At 30.8% G+C, this 16,467-nt stretch overlaps 2 protein-coding genes across 2 annotated transcripts in view; one reads left to right on the forward strand and one right to left on the reverse strand.

Annotated features, from left to right (window-relative positions):
* Positions 1-139: 139 nt before the first annotated feature.
* The window catches only part of LOC108003152 (voltage-dependent calcium channel gamma-5 subunit), a 60,384-nt gene continuing 44,056 nt past the window's right edge, over positions 140-16,467 (forward strand). Inside the window, exon 1 of the mRNA XM_062084227.1 lies at positions 140-317. The gene's annotated coding sequence lies outside the window, so the exon portion shown is untranslated. The remainder of the gene's footprint in view (positions 318-16,467) is intronic.
* On the reverse strand, positions 2,830-12,781 carry LOC108003932 (uncharacterized). Its single transcript, XM_062085129.1, has 16 exons — positions 12,555-12,781; positions 11,927-12,215; positions 11,631-11,816; positions 11,378-11,577; positions 11,131-11,290; positions 10,720-11,046; positions 10,206-10,350; positions 9,994-10,126; positions 6,689-6,859; positions 5,475-5,763; positions 5,179-5,364; positions 4,898-5,097; positions 4,676-4,832; positions 4,254-4,580; positions 3,782-3,926; positions 2,830-3,701 (listed from the first exon to the last, which is right to left on the reverse strand). The coding sequence occupies exons 1-16, from the start codon at positions 12,690-12,692 to the stop codon at positions 3,461-3,463; spliced, it is 3,294 nt and encodes a 1,097-aa protein (XP_061941113.1). The 5' UTR covers positions 12,693-12,781; the 3' UTR covers positions 2,830-3,460.

Raw genomic sequence — 16,467 nt, forward strand, 5'->3', positions numbered from 1 at the left:
TGGAGGGGGCGGTTGCACCCCGGTGTTTTTCCTCCAACGAGCAACCCTTTCTCAGTGCCTGCCTCTCTCTGGACCGACGTTCCGCGTTTTAACGATCGGAGGGATTCCACTCTCGCGTTACAGTGTGTCGCAGCGGCAATGTGGACTATGCTGCAGTCAGTGATCGTGGAGGGTGACCGAAGGGGGTGAGAGAAAAGGGATGATCGTGCGCGCGCGATACAGCGTCTTGCCGCTCCTCGTGAAAAGACCATTTCCTGGGGAAGGAACCGAGGGAAGGACAGTGGTGTGCAAACCTCCCTTTGAGAGAGGAAGTTGAGGTATGTTCAAGGGATGGAAAGTTGTGGATTTCTTTGGGGGACACCGCGTATGCGGTCTAATCGAGAAACGATGCTTCGAAGAGTGTGTCGTTTGTTGATCTTTTTCGCCGGACTCCACTCATCTCTCGTTTCGTAACTTCTTTGAGAAAATATTTTTGTTCTTCGTGTTTACGTTCTCGTTTGAAACGCTCTTGTGGCATTTGTGTTGTGTGCTTCTACGCTTTGAATCCGGGAAATGGATTAAGTTTTCCTAGAATGGAATGGAAGGAGATGGGTATTGTTCAAGGCTGCACTTTTTTCTTCTTTGACTCTTGTTTTACTTTTTTCGGGTCGTGTATCCGATTGAACGTCTTAGGATTTGTTGTGCTTTATCTTCGAATTTGAAAGAAAATTAAGTTTTGAAAAATGAAAGGAGTTAGATATATTGTTTGGATTGAGATTGGATCTTTTGTTCGTTCTTTCTTTTTTTTTTTTGAGATTTTCTATGTTTCGAGGCATATTGATTGCGTTATCCTTTTCAATTTGATGAAGTTTTGAAAAACGAGAGGGGATAAATAGTCGATTGACTTGTGAAGAAGAGATAAAATATTAACGTATTGATAAATTTGTAACAGACGCGTGGAATATTCGAGTATATTTTTACGCGAGGATAAATATTTTTTTAAATAACGTGTGTAGTTGATTACAATAAATCTTTATTGACATTGGGGATTACTTTAAACAGAAATAAAATGTGTCGTTCTCAATGACTCAAAAATTTTACTTTAACTCATATCCATATCTACACAATACTTTATTATCCGTCTCAATTTCTATTATAATTTTTGGTGACGATGGTATAAAAAAAGAGGTATTAAAATTTCATCAAAAGTATGTTCTAAGATTTTTTTGCAAAGTTCTTGTACATCTTCGGATGATCAAAATTTTATCTAGATTCTATTAAAATACATCGATCTGGAAAGTCGAAAAGAAAAAAATCACACATATATATAGATATTAATCTCAACAAATCGAACGTCAATATATGCTCGCATCGAAACACAACAACGTTGCATATCGATATAAAAGTTAAGCTGCATATAACCTAGATAACAATCGTTGACTGACACCGTGTGTAACGGTCGAATGACACACGATCGTTCGACTTTTCGAAATCGCCAGATCGATGTACAATAATTGAAGTTGCATAGTTTTAATACGCGCGAGCTGTAATCGTTATCAGTTGCATTGATCCACAATTCGACGGATTTCCAATCTCAATGTCTCCAATGGATCGTGCCCGATCTTTTCCAGAATAAAATTAGATCGACATACGTGCAACTAACTATCCACTTTCTCTTCTTTTTTTTTTTTTTTTTTGGTATGTATTTGTTCGTTTTTCTCGTGGTTTATTTTCTTGCAGAGTTTTTAGCTGCCGTGAACCGCTTCTACGAACGCCGACTGAATAAATACAGTTTTCCTCCTCCCCTCCGTATAAACGTTTCGAGGGAGGTTTAACGCTGTACGAACGGTGTTTAAGTGAATTCTTTCGGGTTTTTCTTGTTTTCGTCCCTGACAAAGTTTCTTTCGGAGGTTACTCTCCAGTTATTTCCCTCTTTTCTCTTCTTTTTCTTCTTTTTTAATTTGTATTTGAAAATTGTTTCGATACAAAAGGGTTGAAGAGGAAGCAAACTATCCGAGAGGGATTTGTTACTGTCATCTTTTCGCCTTTTTTCTTTCTTAAAGCGAAACTTTGTGTGATTGTTAAAGTATCAAATCGATAAGTTAGATCAATAATATCGACAATCTTAACTTGTGAAATAATATTTTCGAGAAGAGAAGAAAAATTGAATTTTTTCTCTTTTCTCTTTCCCCTTTTTCAACACTGAACCTCTTTGAAATTCCATAAGAAATATATCACAATCAAGATGCAATAAATCAAAATAATGATATTAATAATCCTAACGCGATGTCGAAACGATGAAAGTTGATAAATGTTTGAAAATTGAATTTATGAAAGAAATTATTCCACTGAGATTTATCTCTTTTCTTTTTTTTTCTTTTCATTTTTTTCTTCTCTCTCTCTCTCTTTTCAGAGATCAGCTTTCTCGAAATTCAAAAGACAAGTTTCAGCAAGGGCTGTTACAGTTGAAGTGCGATAAATCAAGTCAGTGACATCGATAATTTTAACGTGATGCCGGGAGCCGTATGATATACTGCAAATGGATTTTCGTCGAGGTATTTCAATTGGTATTACCGGAACGCTGGGAGTTTTAAAACTTGGAGGATTGTCGAAGTTCCGGTTTCGTTGTCACTCGCAGGTGGTTTCTTCCTTTCTTACGCGAATTTTTAAAAGTAGGAAGGAACTTCTTTCTTTGGTTACGAATTCCGCGCAGATAATATATAATATGCTTCGAAATTCTTTTTTTTCGTTCAAAATTTAAGAGGAATATATATATATTTCAGAAAAGAAACGATTTTTCAAAAGAGTAAATTGCATCCAGCAAGATCCAAAAGAATAGAAAAATAAAAATTATATTCTTTACTAAATAAAGTATATAGTTTATTGAAATACAAATCCATTAATTTGTAAATATTCGTATTTTACAATTTTCGAATTAAATTATAATACAAATAACAGTCATAGTTTCTTTTCGAAGATAATAAGTACAATCAGTACTTATCATTAATAACAACTCATCGATGAACATATCAATAATTATCATTCCTCATTAAATAATTCTTTGAGCAACAACTTCGGATTAACTTTGACAAACTGGTCAACTGGTTCGCTTCAAATTAATTGATTCAGCAATATGAATTAAACAAAACTTGTAATTCTTATAAAACATCGCAAGTTTCGAAATCAATCTTAACGAATTAATTAATCGAGTCAGTTCGAAAAAAAAATCTAACAAATACAATATATTGTAAAACAAACATAATTATATAAAATAATAATATATAAAAGAGATGAGAAACAAAAAAAAACTATAAAAAATAATATGAGTAGATAAACTTGTATCAATTCTTAATATTTAAGCAAATTAATTAATCATTCGAGCTTTCAAGAACAATTATTTCAGAATACACAGATTACACATAATGAAAAGTGAAAATTTGAGATGGAAGATAATCTCTAACGAAATTTCTATTCGTAATAATTATGAATAGAAAAGCCACCGTTTATTCCCTTCTTCGCGGTCAATGAATAAAGATGGCATGAATCGTCTTTTTTCCTTTCTTAACCGATTCTTATTCGTGTTCAATATGTCGTCTCTTAAAATATGCGGTAAAACAGGGAGGATTTCCAATTTGTTGCTAATATCCAAGTAGCAGAGATTGTTCGAGGTAACAGGCTTCCAATCGATGTTGACGAACTCGTCTTTGATCGAAGTAGGATTCCTGGATCGAGAGCATAGGCATAGATTAAGACGATCGTCTCCACGTGGAATAATTTTACAAAGAAAAGAAATATCATTTACCCCGTTTTAGCGAAATTAGTCCACATCCTGGTCATTCGTTCCATCGTAATCCTGTCTTTCGTACCGACCGCCGGTGGATCAGGATCGTCACTTTTCAACCTCGGTGAATATATCAAATACGGGGCATCGTCGGTGTGAGACGCTCCTGGAATACGTGAATAAATATTACAGTGGAGCATGCACTCCATTATTAAGAATATTCTCTTGTTCAAACCTCGCTGAAAGATTATTCTCGTCGCATCCTTTGGCGGAAAATAAAGCATAATTTGAAATTCGCGCCAATAATGCATAGGCATTAGTCTAGTATATTTGATTAATCGAAAGTGAATTACTAAGAGAAATTAGAAAGGGAATAGAGCGGAGAATTGGCAAAAGTTTGCACGAGGGTTACATTAGGGTTAAAGATCATTAAAAGGGGGAAATGGAAAAATTATTGGGAAATTGTATGTCGAATACGATCAAAGCTGCTTACCAGAAACGTGACGTTTCACTACCAGATCGGAAAGAGATATCTCGTTGCCGACGAACGAGAATTTGCACAGATAAGTAGGCGAAAGGGATCTCTTGGCTCGATCCTCTATGGTCAAAATGGCGGGTAGCTCGAAATAAATGAGAGTGAGAAGATCGATCACTTTTCGCAGTTTCTTATCGTTGATGGGTTTCCCGTCGAAGTATCGATTGGTCAAAATTTCGTACAATTCCTCGATATCTTCGTCCTCCAACTTCTTCAACTCTCTCAAACTGTTCACGTACGTGGGCAGATACTCGTTCAAAACGTTCAGTATATTTTGACTTCTGCCTGAGATATGGAAACGGGGATATAATATATAACATGACATAATGGCATAATTCGATAATAAATCGATTTATTGAGAAAAATTCGTGAAAATTCACCTCTTAGGAACATAATGTACTCGTGCGCCGTGTAACTTATTATCACGGGTACGTTGGCGATTTTTGGAAGCAATTTGTCGATAGGCTCTGGCATAACGGGATTCTCCGCCATATCGTCGCAATTGACCCCAAAAGGAATAGCGTAAGAGAATTTCTCCTATCGGACGGATTAAAATATTTCAAATATTTGCACGCTCGAAAAAGAAAGAGAAAATTCTTTACCTCCAAGGTCAGGATAGCAGGCTGAGCTTTCACGAGATCCTCGGCTGGCACTTTTTGCAGAAATTCGAAAACCTCCTCGGGATCGTCGGATTCTTTTCCGAGAGTAGCGGCCAATTTAAATGCACGATCGGGTTGGCTTTGATTCTTGCACCAGGCGCTCGAAAGCACTCCGCTCTGCGCGATCGCTTTATGGAACAGTCCTGGAAGAAGCGAATTTTTTCTTCGATTAAATATTCCAATAATTTCTTCGATCTCTCGAGAATCGAAATGTCGAGCGTTACCTCTCGCGCACGGCGACAAAAGCAACGCGTGAACCAAAACTGATCCTGCGCTTACGCCGAAAATCGTCACGTTGTCAGGATCCCCCCCAAACTTGGAGATATTCTCCTTCACCCATTTCAGAGCCAAGATCAGATCCTTCAGCCCGTAATTCCCGGTCGCGACTCGGTGGCCCAGATTTAGAAATCCTGTTTTCCGATGAAAAAAGAGAAAGAAGAAAATCCACGCGTTAAAAATATCATTTCCATCCTCGTTCCTTCCCTTCGCTTTTTCAAACGAATCGACAAGGGGAACTAACCGAATGCGCCGAGTCTGTAGTTACTCGAGACGACCACCACGTCTTTCGGGAGCAAGTAATCGGGCCTCACTTCCTGAAAACTCGAACTGCCGAATACGAATGCGCCTTCGTGAATCCAGAACATAACCGGTTTCAATTGATCGAGAGAATTGGTGTAGACGTTCAGGTAAAGGCAATCCTCGGACCCGATGATTTGATAAGGTGGGTATATCTGCTTCTGAGGGCAGTAGTATTCACTGGGTTTCGACGTGTCCTTAACGTCGCTCCACGGTCCAATTGGTATCGGGTCCTATGTTTCACGAAGTTAAAAACTTTAATTGGAAACGAAGTAAATAATGACCGCATCCTTGTGCTTCTCGATATTTTGCTAATTTTTTAAATGGTCAGGATTGATCCAAGCTTGAAAAAATCTTGGATAGCAATTATGAGTGAAATGATAAGGATATTTATTAATTTATTAAGAGAAATATGTATATTTTTGGAAGGAATAAATTTTATGAATGAAATCGATTCAATATTTATTCGATTCTGTTTGGATATATATCGCGATATTTAAAATTCCACGTATCTTTTATCTTTTAAAAGAGAGAGAATTAGAAATCGAACGTTGTAGAGATGTAATAGGAACAATTTAATTTATTCGGATGAGTAACAAAAAAAATAATGAAATTTCAAATAATTTCGAAATGATAAATAAAAAAATTGAAGCGAGAAGGACATAAATTATCGATCTGTGACAATTATTGATATTTTTATCTCGCGATTATCTCGCGAAATGTCTAAAAAAATTTTAATCCAAAAAATTTGAAGAAATTTCATAATTTATTTATTTCGCGACAAATTTATACAAGTCTCATTCATTGAAAGCGAAAAAAAAAATTTTTTACAGGGAGAATTTTATTAAAAAAAGAAAAAAAGTGTCTAATATTTGCTAGATTGACAACTCAAAATTTACAATACTTATTGATATAAAAAAAAAGGGCAAAAATCACAAAAATTACTATTCATATTTTTCATTAATATTTTTCAAAAGTAAAATTTCACAAGCACTTTTACATTATATTATTTACATTATATTTCGACTCGTAGCCAATTTCGAAACGATCTTAACGATTAAATTTGAAAATTTCAAAAAAATTTCAAAAAGTCTCTTCAAGCTTAAATTTCTTAATTTTTCGAGTAATGTCGTTATTCCATAATACAATAAATTATACCTTAAATCTGAGTTTACCAACAGGTGGAACAGCATATGGTATCCCCCTGAACGCGATGTATTCTCCTCCTAAAACATTTTTCACTATTGCTCCCTTCAATTTACCTTGCTTCACGGTCACAATTGGCTCGCTCATTTTCGAATAGATTTTTAAATCGTCGATGGACAAATTTCAGATTTTTAGACCGTTCAGTGTTACGTGCTGCTAAAAACTCACGACTGGATGAAAAATCTTTATACAACCGAGTACTTATAGAGTAGATGAATCATAATTAATCGTGTTAATTTCTCTCGAGGTTAAAGATCACGAACTTGTATAACAACTGATCAACGAAACTGGCTCAAATTCAAAACTTAATACACATTTACAGTTGTTATCGATTAAACATCTGTAACAACTCAATATTTTTTGATTTATTTTGATAAATTGTAAATAATTTTAAAAAAATAAATAGATTTTTTTTTATTCGCATTAATCCAATTAGGAATCGTTCAAAAAGCTGAATTAACATTATTGAACAGAAATTTAAAAAATATAGAAATAAATTTATGGAAGATACGATTTTTTTTTTTTTTTTTTTTAATCAATAATGCAAAGAATAAATATCCGCGTACGAACATCCGCGTACAGCTTTTGTAATTTAAATCAAAATTTTCGATTGAGAATAATATTTTCTCGAGAAAATACATCGTTTACAAAAAAAAAAAGGAAAGAAAGAAAGAAAAGAAAAAAGTGCGGTTCTATTTCTATTTCTATTTGAAAAACAACTTTTCAATCTATGAAACTTCCTCTCTACTTTCAAAGAAGATTTATACATTTTAAAAATATTCTCAGGATTTTGAATGAAATTTTTCCCTATTTATATATCGACAATTATTGCGAAAAACACATTTGTACAAAAAAAAAAAGTAAATATTCCTAAATTAACTCTACATCATTTCTTGTAATTTATCTTGATCGCGTATCAAGATAGTGTCAAGATGTGTCGCGTTCAATTATTGTTTATTAAAATTGAAATGGAAAGGTGATTTTGACGTAAAAAACGTCTGTATTTAAATGCAATAAAGAATAATGCGTTATTATTAACTTTTATAAATAACATTTTATATATAGTCGAACAATGAATAATTTTATATAATCAGTAAAATATTTAATGCTCCAATTAATGTTAAAAAGATTTATCTTATTATGTTGTTTTCGCTTTTTTACAATTACATTTTTATAATAAAATGATGGTATTAATAATGAACTGATTTAAATTTTTAAAAATTAATTAGATTCAAAATTGGAATTTGTATAAGAATAAAAAGAAACGTGCAGCAATGTTTTTATCACGATAAAGGATATAGAAATAACGATCATGTCAATTATAATTTTATTTAGACGGATAATTGCATAGAATTAAATGGAGAGAGTTTGACCATAGAAAGAAATTATTACACGTGTATACGATTCATGCACGTATTCATGTGACAATGAATCGCTATACGCATGTTCCCTTGAAAATAAATTAAGATTTTCAATTCGCATTTTTTCTCTAGTGTTTTTAAAAACTTTTTAAAATTTAAAATTTAAAAACTTGAACGTTATGATATTAACCATCATTAGTTTTATTAATTTATTTTTTTATTAACAATTATAGATATACATGTTAATAATTTGAATTTCCTTTAATTACAACCAGTATCTTTTCGATATATATTCCCTATGCGTTGTTTCTTATTTTTTCTCTTATTTTTGGATTATTTTGCCCAATATTTCCTTTAATATTTTATTTTGAATTGTCGTGAATTTTCTTTCAAGAATTTTAAACTTGACACTTCGTTTTCAATTAAATTCACATAGAATTAGAATTATGCGAGTTGTATGGAAGTTGTAGTAAAAAAAAGAAAATAACAAAATATTAAGTATTTATATAATATACAAATTTTTAATCTGCGCGTGACAAATACGTGGTCAATTATTAAAAAATTTAAACTTCGTCCAATTCTTCAAATTTTATTGAAATAAAAAAGAACTATGAATAAACGATTCTAATTCTTTGATAAGTCATAATAAACCATGAAATACGTTTATGCTGATCAATCGTTGGACGATCTTCGAGTTTCCTTTGTATTTTGCCGAATCTAAAAAAAAAAAATGGAAGAAAGAAAAAGAAGGAAGTCAAAGTTTACATCGATGTCAAGATCGTATCTCGAAATAGAGAAGTGGGAGAGGATGATTAATCATGATTTATGTCGATCACGCAACTTTCCAGAATATTATCTTGTAATCGGCTTATGAGCGGAAGTCCAAAAGTTTATGTGTTTAACTTTGACCCTTGACAATTACTTAAGAATATGTAAAATCAAAATATTATCGAAAAACAAATTTTAATTGTCAAATGATTATCTCTGTGTATCTTAGATGAAATACGAAGTAGTATTCCATTGACAATTTAGCAATTGCTTTAGTATTTCACAATCAGTGAATTTCATTCATAAAAACTTTACAACCGGCCGTTTATCTCTTATTTATTTGATTCATTAATAGCTTCATAATTAAGATATGAATTATATTTATATTGTTTCTTTTTTTCTTTTTTTTCTTTTTCATAGAAGATAAGCAAAGAATTCGTTGAGCAATATTTTCGTAATTAAAAATGTTTTGCTAAATTAGAAATAGATAGCATTTTTCTTGAATCCGTGTCTTCGATGGCTACGTTTCTTTGCGAGAATGCGAATCAAATCAGATTGTTTTTAAATCTTGATAAAAATCGATCAAAAGAATAGAGGAATGAAAATTTGAGGCTGCAATTATTAAAAGTGATAAAATTAGTGGTAGTGCATGACAAGTGGATTTGAACTTATATTTGAACCTTTCAAGTATTTTGAGGGAAAGAGGCGATAAAACAGATTCGAATCTGAATGGGATATATTTGAAAACTCTACTTTTAAAAGTGAAAAAGTTTCGCTTCGAAATAGAATCGATCGAGATTGGAGAAAAGTTTCTCGTTTTAAAAATTCTTTACTCGTAAGTTATATTTTTCCAAGATTTGTTTTCGACTCTTGGTATTTCGTTAAAATATTCTAAAATTCTACAACACGTGACATTTACAATCAAAAAAGAAAAAAAAAGAATCGACTAATTTATTATATTCTCTGCATATAAATATGGCACGGATAAGAAGAAAAAGGAAAATAAAAATTTGACAAGCATTATTATCATGTTATTACATTTGTATGACATTTAATTTCGTTCGTATATTCATATTTTGTACAATATTTTATATACAATATTTTATATAATTAACAAAATGAAACTTATGGAGAGGATAAAATATGTGGTAAAATGGGTTGCATCTTTAATTCTTTATTAATATCCAAAAAACAGAGATCGTCCAATGTTGCGGGCCTCCAATCAATGTTAACGTATTCATCTTTAATCGAAGTAGGATTCCTGGATCGGATAATGATGTAAGATAATAAAAATAATATTTCTATGTTTATTATATAGAAAAAAAAATAATAAAATTTACCCCGTTTTTGCGAAATTAGTCCACATTCTAGTCATTCGTTCCAACGTTACTCTGTCTTTCGTCCCGACTTGTGGTGGATTAGGGTTATAAATTTTATATTTCGGTGAATATATCAAATATGGCGCGTCATCCGTGTGAGCTGCTCCTGTTAAATATAAATAATACATCGTAAAAGAAATACGTGTATAAATATGAACGAATATGTATTAATCTACGTGTCGATTCATATTTATTTAATACATTTGAGTAATAATCCCAACAAAAAGAGGAAGAAGAAGAAGAAAAGATACACTCGTTGTTCGTTCAAATCCAACATTACCGATTCTCGCGCGATAAACGTTTTGCTATTGGTCAATATTTCTCGCTAATAATTCGTTAACAAGATCGAAACGAAAATCTTACGTAACCGTATTAAGCTTCGTCGATAAACTTTTTTCCAAGATCTCGTACGTGTACACTAGACTATTCGATCTAAGAATAGAGGAATAATGAATTTTAAAAATTTTATTCTTACCAGAAATGTGACGTTTTTGTATGAGATCGAAGATCGATTCCTCGTTTCCAACGAATGAGAATCTACAAACGTAATTAGACACGGTTGTCCTTTTCGCTAGATCTTCTATCATCACGATAATAGGAAGTTCGAAAAATAAATAAGTCAATGCCTCGATTGCTTTGCGGATTTTGTTAGCACTGATCGGTTTCCCTTCAAAAAATCGATCGCTTATCGTACTGTACAATCGTTCAAAATCTTCCTCGTTTAATTTCTTCAACGATTTCAAAGTTCTCACATACAAGGGCATGTATTCGTTTAACATTTGAATCGTCTCCTTCGATTTATCTGCGAGAAGAAGGAAACATTACTAAATAAATGGGATCGATGCCAAACTACGATTAAGAAAAATTATATTCGAACGAAATTTACCTTTTACGTATGATATGCATTCGTCAGCCGTGTAAGAGATCATTACGGGGATATCCCCGCCTCTTGTCCTCAGTAATTCATCCACAGATTTTGGCATAACTGGCTCGTCCGATATCTCGTCGTAACTCACCCCGAAAGGAATCGAGAAGGAGAATTTTTCCTATCAACGGGGATAAAAGTATTCCATTCGTGTTTCGATCGGTCAAAATTATTCTGAAATGGTGAAATAGGTAGAAAAATTCCTTACCTCTAATGTCACTATATTAGATTGAACTTTCACGATATCCTCGGCTGGCACTTTTCGCAGAAATTCGATCACTGTTTCGGGATTTGTGGATTTTTCACCTAGGAGGGCGGCTAATTTGAATCCACGAGTGGAATAATTCTGATTTTTGCACCAAGAACTCCAAAGCACACCGCTCTGCATGATCGCTTTGTGGAACAATCCTGAGGAAATTCTTATATTAAATATTCGACGTCTTCTTTTAAACGAACCTTACCTTCCGCGCGCGGGGACAAAAGCAACGCGTGAACCAAAACTGATCCCGCGCTTACGCCGAAAATCGTCACGTTGTTAGGATCCCCCCCAAAGTTGGAGATATTCTCCTTCACCCATTTCAGAGCCAAGATCAGATCCTTCAGCCCGTAATTCCCGGTCGCGACTCTGTGGCCCAGATTTAGAAATCCTGTTTTCCGATGAAAAAAGAGAAAGAAGAAAATCCACGCGTTAAAAATATCATTTCCATCCTCGTTCCTTCTCTTCGCTTTTTCAAACGAATCGACAAGGGGAACTAACCGAATGCGCCGACTCTGTAGTTACTCGAGACGACCACCACGTCTTTCGGGAGCAAGTAATCGGGCCTCATTTCCTCGAAACTCGAAGTACCGCTTATAAACGCACCCTCGTGAACGTAGAACATAACCGGTTTCGATTGATCCAGAGAATTCGTGTAGACGTTGAGGTAAAGGCAATCCTCGCTGCCAATGACTTGATACGGTGTAAATGGTTGGCGCTGCGTGCAGTAATATTGAACGTTTTCGGAAACATCTTTGACACCGGTCCATGACTCGATTGGTTGCGGATCCTTGAATTTAATTTGAAAGAGATTAGGATGGAAGACAAGAATGAGAGCATCGTGTTAATTATTCCACCGTAAATAATTAAATTCGTTAAATTCGAATTTTTGTCATGGTATTTTAATTACCATTTTTTGGAGAGAGAGAGAAAAAAAATTGGATCGATAACGGTATTTAGATTGAAATTTCTTTCGTATTAATAAAATGTATTTGTTAAAAAGGAAAAGAGCTTGGTTTTATGTCGTTGATATTTTAAAAGAAAAGAAAGGAAAAAGCTGAAAATATTGGAAGATATTATAGAATTTAAAAATAAATAAATAAAATGGTGCAAGTATATACGTGCTTACTTTAAATCTGAGTTCTCCAACAGGAGGTGTTGCGAACGGTATCCCTCTGAAAGCGTAGTACGACGATGATCCTAGGATATTCTGTATCACTGCCCCTTTTAATTTGCCTTGTTTCACGGTTACTATTGGTATGCTCATTTTTAAGCTCGTAGTTAGATTGCTACTAAGATTGTCTATATTTTTCCTTCCACTTTTACGTATTTTAGCCTTTTTTGCATTTCATATAAATATTCTGTGGATTTATGTAGATTTAAATTTTGTATGAATACATAAGCATCCTAATCTATTTACAAGTAATATGAATAAAGATAAAAAAAAACGTACATTTTTTTCCTTTCTTTCCAAAAAATTTTTATTCTAAATATTCATAATTTTTAAGTTTTTATTCTTAAGAGAAATGCTCATCTCGAAATACAAATTTATTTCACGAGTTCACAAGAAAACGAACGGATACAATGTAATTTAATATTAATTGGAAATTTATTCTTGGCGTATTATTCTTAATTCGAAGATAAAATAATTAAGGATCATTCGTTTTAACGGGAACTAATTTTCGTTAATCTGTAACTTATGTAACTTTTTAATGAACTATATTTAATAACTATATGAATAATTATAAATATAAATAATTATGATATAAAAATAATAAATATAAATAATATATAACAGGTTCAAATAAAATATTTTCGTTCGAAATTTGATTTTTACAAAAAATTAAATATTCATATGAAATAGAATAGATATGAATATGATAATGTTTTTAAATAATGCATATATATATATATTTTTAATAATATCACATTTAAATTTTAAATTTTAAAAATAGATAATAAAATTTTAAATTTTAATTTTATTTAACTTTAAAAAAAAAAAAAGAGGTTGATATTCGAAATATGATTTGATGTACGAACAATTTGAAATACAAATTTTAAAAAAATTAAAAAATCGAATATAAAGAATATTATAAGAATATATAATAAGGATATATATATAAAGAATATATTATATCGCGTAAAAATATCTGGGCAAATATTAAAAAAAATTGGTGAATAGTTAAAAAGCACAAAGAAAACGTAAAAAAAAAATAAAAAAAGGCAACCTAATATTGCAACTTAATATCGATGTGATGGAAGATATTTAAAAAATTTTTAAAAATAGACGAAAACTAATTGAAGAAACAAAAAGTTAAACAGGATATCCCTTTAAATCCAAAATAAAATACAAAGAATACAAAGAAGAATCAAGTTACTGGTAATTTGAAATAAGTACTTGAAGTATAAATATTTTTCACTCACTTATTCGCTCTATACAAATTTTAAATCGAGTTGATTCAAATTTAACTCGAAAAATTACTTGTTACTTAATAATTAATAAGAAAAAATTGTGTTATATATTCTTTCACTGAACGAACCACTTTGTATATAATATTCACTTTTTACAGTAAATGTTAAATGCCAGATGCACTTTCTTTTTCCTTTCAAATTTTAATTCTTTAAATGGTGCCTTGCGTACCACTCGAGAGAAGGAGATTGAGGATAGATCCAAGAGATCATTTTCAAAGAAAGAATTATATTTTCTAACTGATCGTTAATGATCATTCGATTTATCTATTCCTTGGACACCAGTTTCACATGTTATGATCATGATAGTTTAGTTTTATGCACTACGAATCAACGGTAAAAGTTTGCAATCCTAATAAATTTGAGGTGTAAATATTTCGTTCAATTTTGATTACCTTTTCGAAATCATCGTCAGCATTCTCTTTGTCAACGATCAATCTCGATTAATATTAATTATACACGTAAACGGTTGACGAAATTAAATAAGTGATATAATAAATAAATGATAATAATAGATTTTATCAAAGTCTAAAATTTATTAAAAAAATTTACAAGATCAGGTAGATGAAAAATATCGCGACAAACACAATCTATACTTGAAAGGAACACTCCATGGTCAAAATTAAAATGGCACAACAATTACAATTCGACTCGAATCGAAATTACTCAATCTTCTCTTATTATATATTCACATATTTGGTTCTAAATCTTTCCACTTATTGTCCTAACGTAAACAAAAACAGATATAACATATTTATAGTTTATAGTTTACAAATATAGAAATCAAAGAAAGAGTACATATTATTAACAACATACAGTGTAACGCACAAGAAATCGTCAAGAACAATCTCGAATAATCCAGCATCGATGATTAGGAAATATGTATTTTTCAATAATCAGATTCGATTCAAATTGAAAATGCGAACAGTTGCGAATAGAGCGATAAATTCGATTTTGAAATCCTAATTTTTAATTCTAAGTGACGTTAAATTATATTCTTGAATTTATTTTAAAATTGTCAAAAAGAAGGTGGAGTTGAAGGAATATGCTTTGGTACAAATTATAGAATTAATCATCGATAAATTGTTAGATCTTAATAGAGGTATTTAAGTCTTTAATAAGACTTAAATATCTGAAATTATCGAGGATATTTATTACCAAAGTTTTAAATTATTATTAATATTAAATAATAGTTCAAAGAATATACGATTATGAGAGAAATAAACGAACTATTGGATTCAGTAGATTTACAAAAATTTATCTAAATCTAATTAAGAAATCTATTAAAATCTAATTGAGAAAATATAATATATTGATTAAAAGACTTGTGTATTAATAAAATTTTTAAAAAAGATTATGTTCGACAATATTATATATTATGGCATCATAAAGCCATTCTCGCTTAACACGACATTTTATGACATTTTGTTCCTATATCGAATTTTTTATATTAAATTAATTTCGCACATTAAATTCCCATTTATTTTTTAATTTCCCATCATAACATTCAATATTTTCTCGTTGAATTTTCGATCTACTATTCATTTAATTATATTTTATCATCGTTCCAATACAATTGAGAATTGTTTGTTTTGTAACTATGAAAGTAATTCACTATGTTTACGAATGAGCTGAATGATAAAAAAATATATTGATGATGGAAACTTGAAAAAAGAAATATATTTTTGCCTAAAGAAAAGAACAAAAATATTAATTTTTGTTAAAGTGATTTTAAAAGAGAAGAATATATCCATAAAACGTAAATAAATAATAAAAAATAAAAAATAAAACTACAAATTAAAAGAATAGACGAATCAAAATAATATTTTTTAACTTCGTCACGAATTACATAATGATGCTTATGTCTCAAAAATTTTTTTTATAAACATTTTTTTTTGTAGATATTCAAAAATTCTTATCATTATGAAAATAAATTAACGATATAATAATCTTGTCTATTGATGCTATATCTTTCGTTTGATATATTTTTTCTTATTTTTTCATATTTTTTACAATGTTCAATTGCTATGTTCAATGTATTCATTATTTATTTTTGAAATATGCAGATATAGAGATACAAATATATTTGAAAATAAAATACTCATCAATTGCTCTTTTTTAGAACACTTGGTTGAAAATCAAAATTAATCTCGGACAGTTAACGCACTATCTATTTGCCAAAAATGTTTATAAAAATAATAAAATCTTGAGTATTTCATATTTTAATATTTGGAATTTAAATATGGAATTTAAATTAAGAATGACAAAATGAAAAATTTTAGGATAATTTATACAAAGAAAATATACATATGTAAAGTTTGAAGTTAATAATATATTATAAATACATATGTATGAAATTGATATAAATGGTAAAATACAAATTAAAATATATTAAAATATATATGTACATATATAATAATAAAATATAAATATATATAAATAATACAAATAATTTTTATATTTCCTTATTGCAACTCAACTTTTTGTAAAATCACTCTATTTCATATCTTTCATTAATTATTTACAAATATTTCTCAAGCAAAAAGAAAAGAAAAAGGAAAATAAATTCTTAA

Source organism: Apis cerana, linkage group LG14 (assembly GCF_029169275.1).
Source record: "Apis cerana isolate GH-2021 linkage group LG14, AcerK_1.0, whole genome shotgun sequence".
Taxonomy (NCBI): domain Eukaryota; kingdom Metazoa; phylum Arthropoda; class Insecta; order Hymenoptera; family Apidae; genus Apis; species Apis cerana.

Excerpts from the sequence above, each read along its gene's own strand:
- LOC108003932 (XM_062085129.1), bottom strand. The coding sequence starts at position 12,692 with ATGAGCATACCAATAGTAACCGTGAAACAAGGCAAATTAAAAGGGGCA. Across the intron at positions 5,764-6,688 it reads TTGGTAAACTCAGATTTAAG|GACCCGATACCAATTGGACC; the intron begins GTATAATTTATT and ends CGTGAAACATAG. Across the intron at positions 5,098-5,178 it reads TTTGTCGCCGTGCGCGAGAG|GACTGTTCCATAAAGCGATC; the intron begins GTAACGCTCGAC and ends CGCTTCTTCCAG.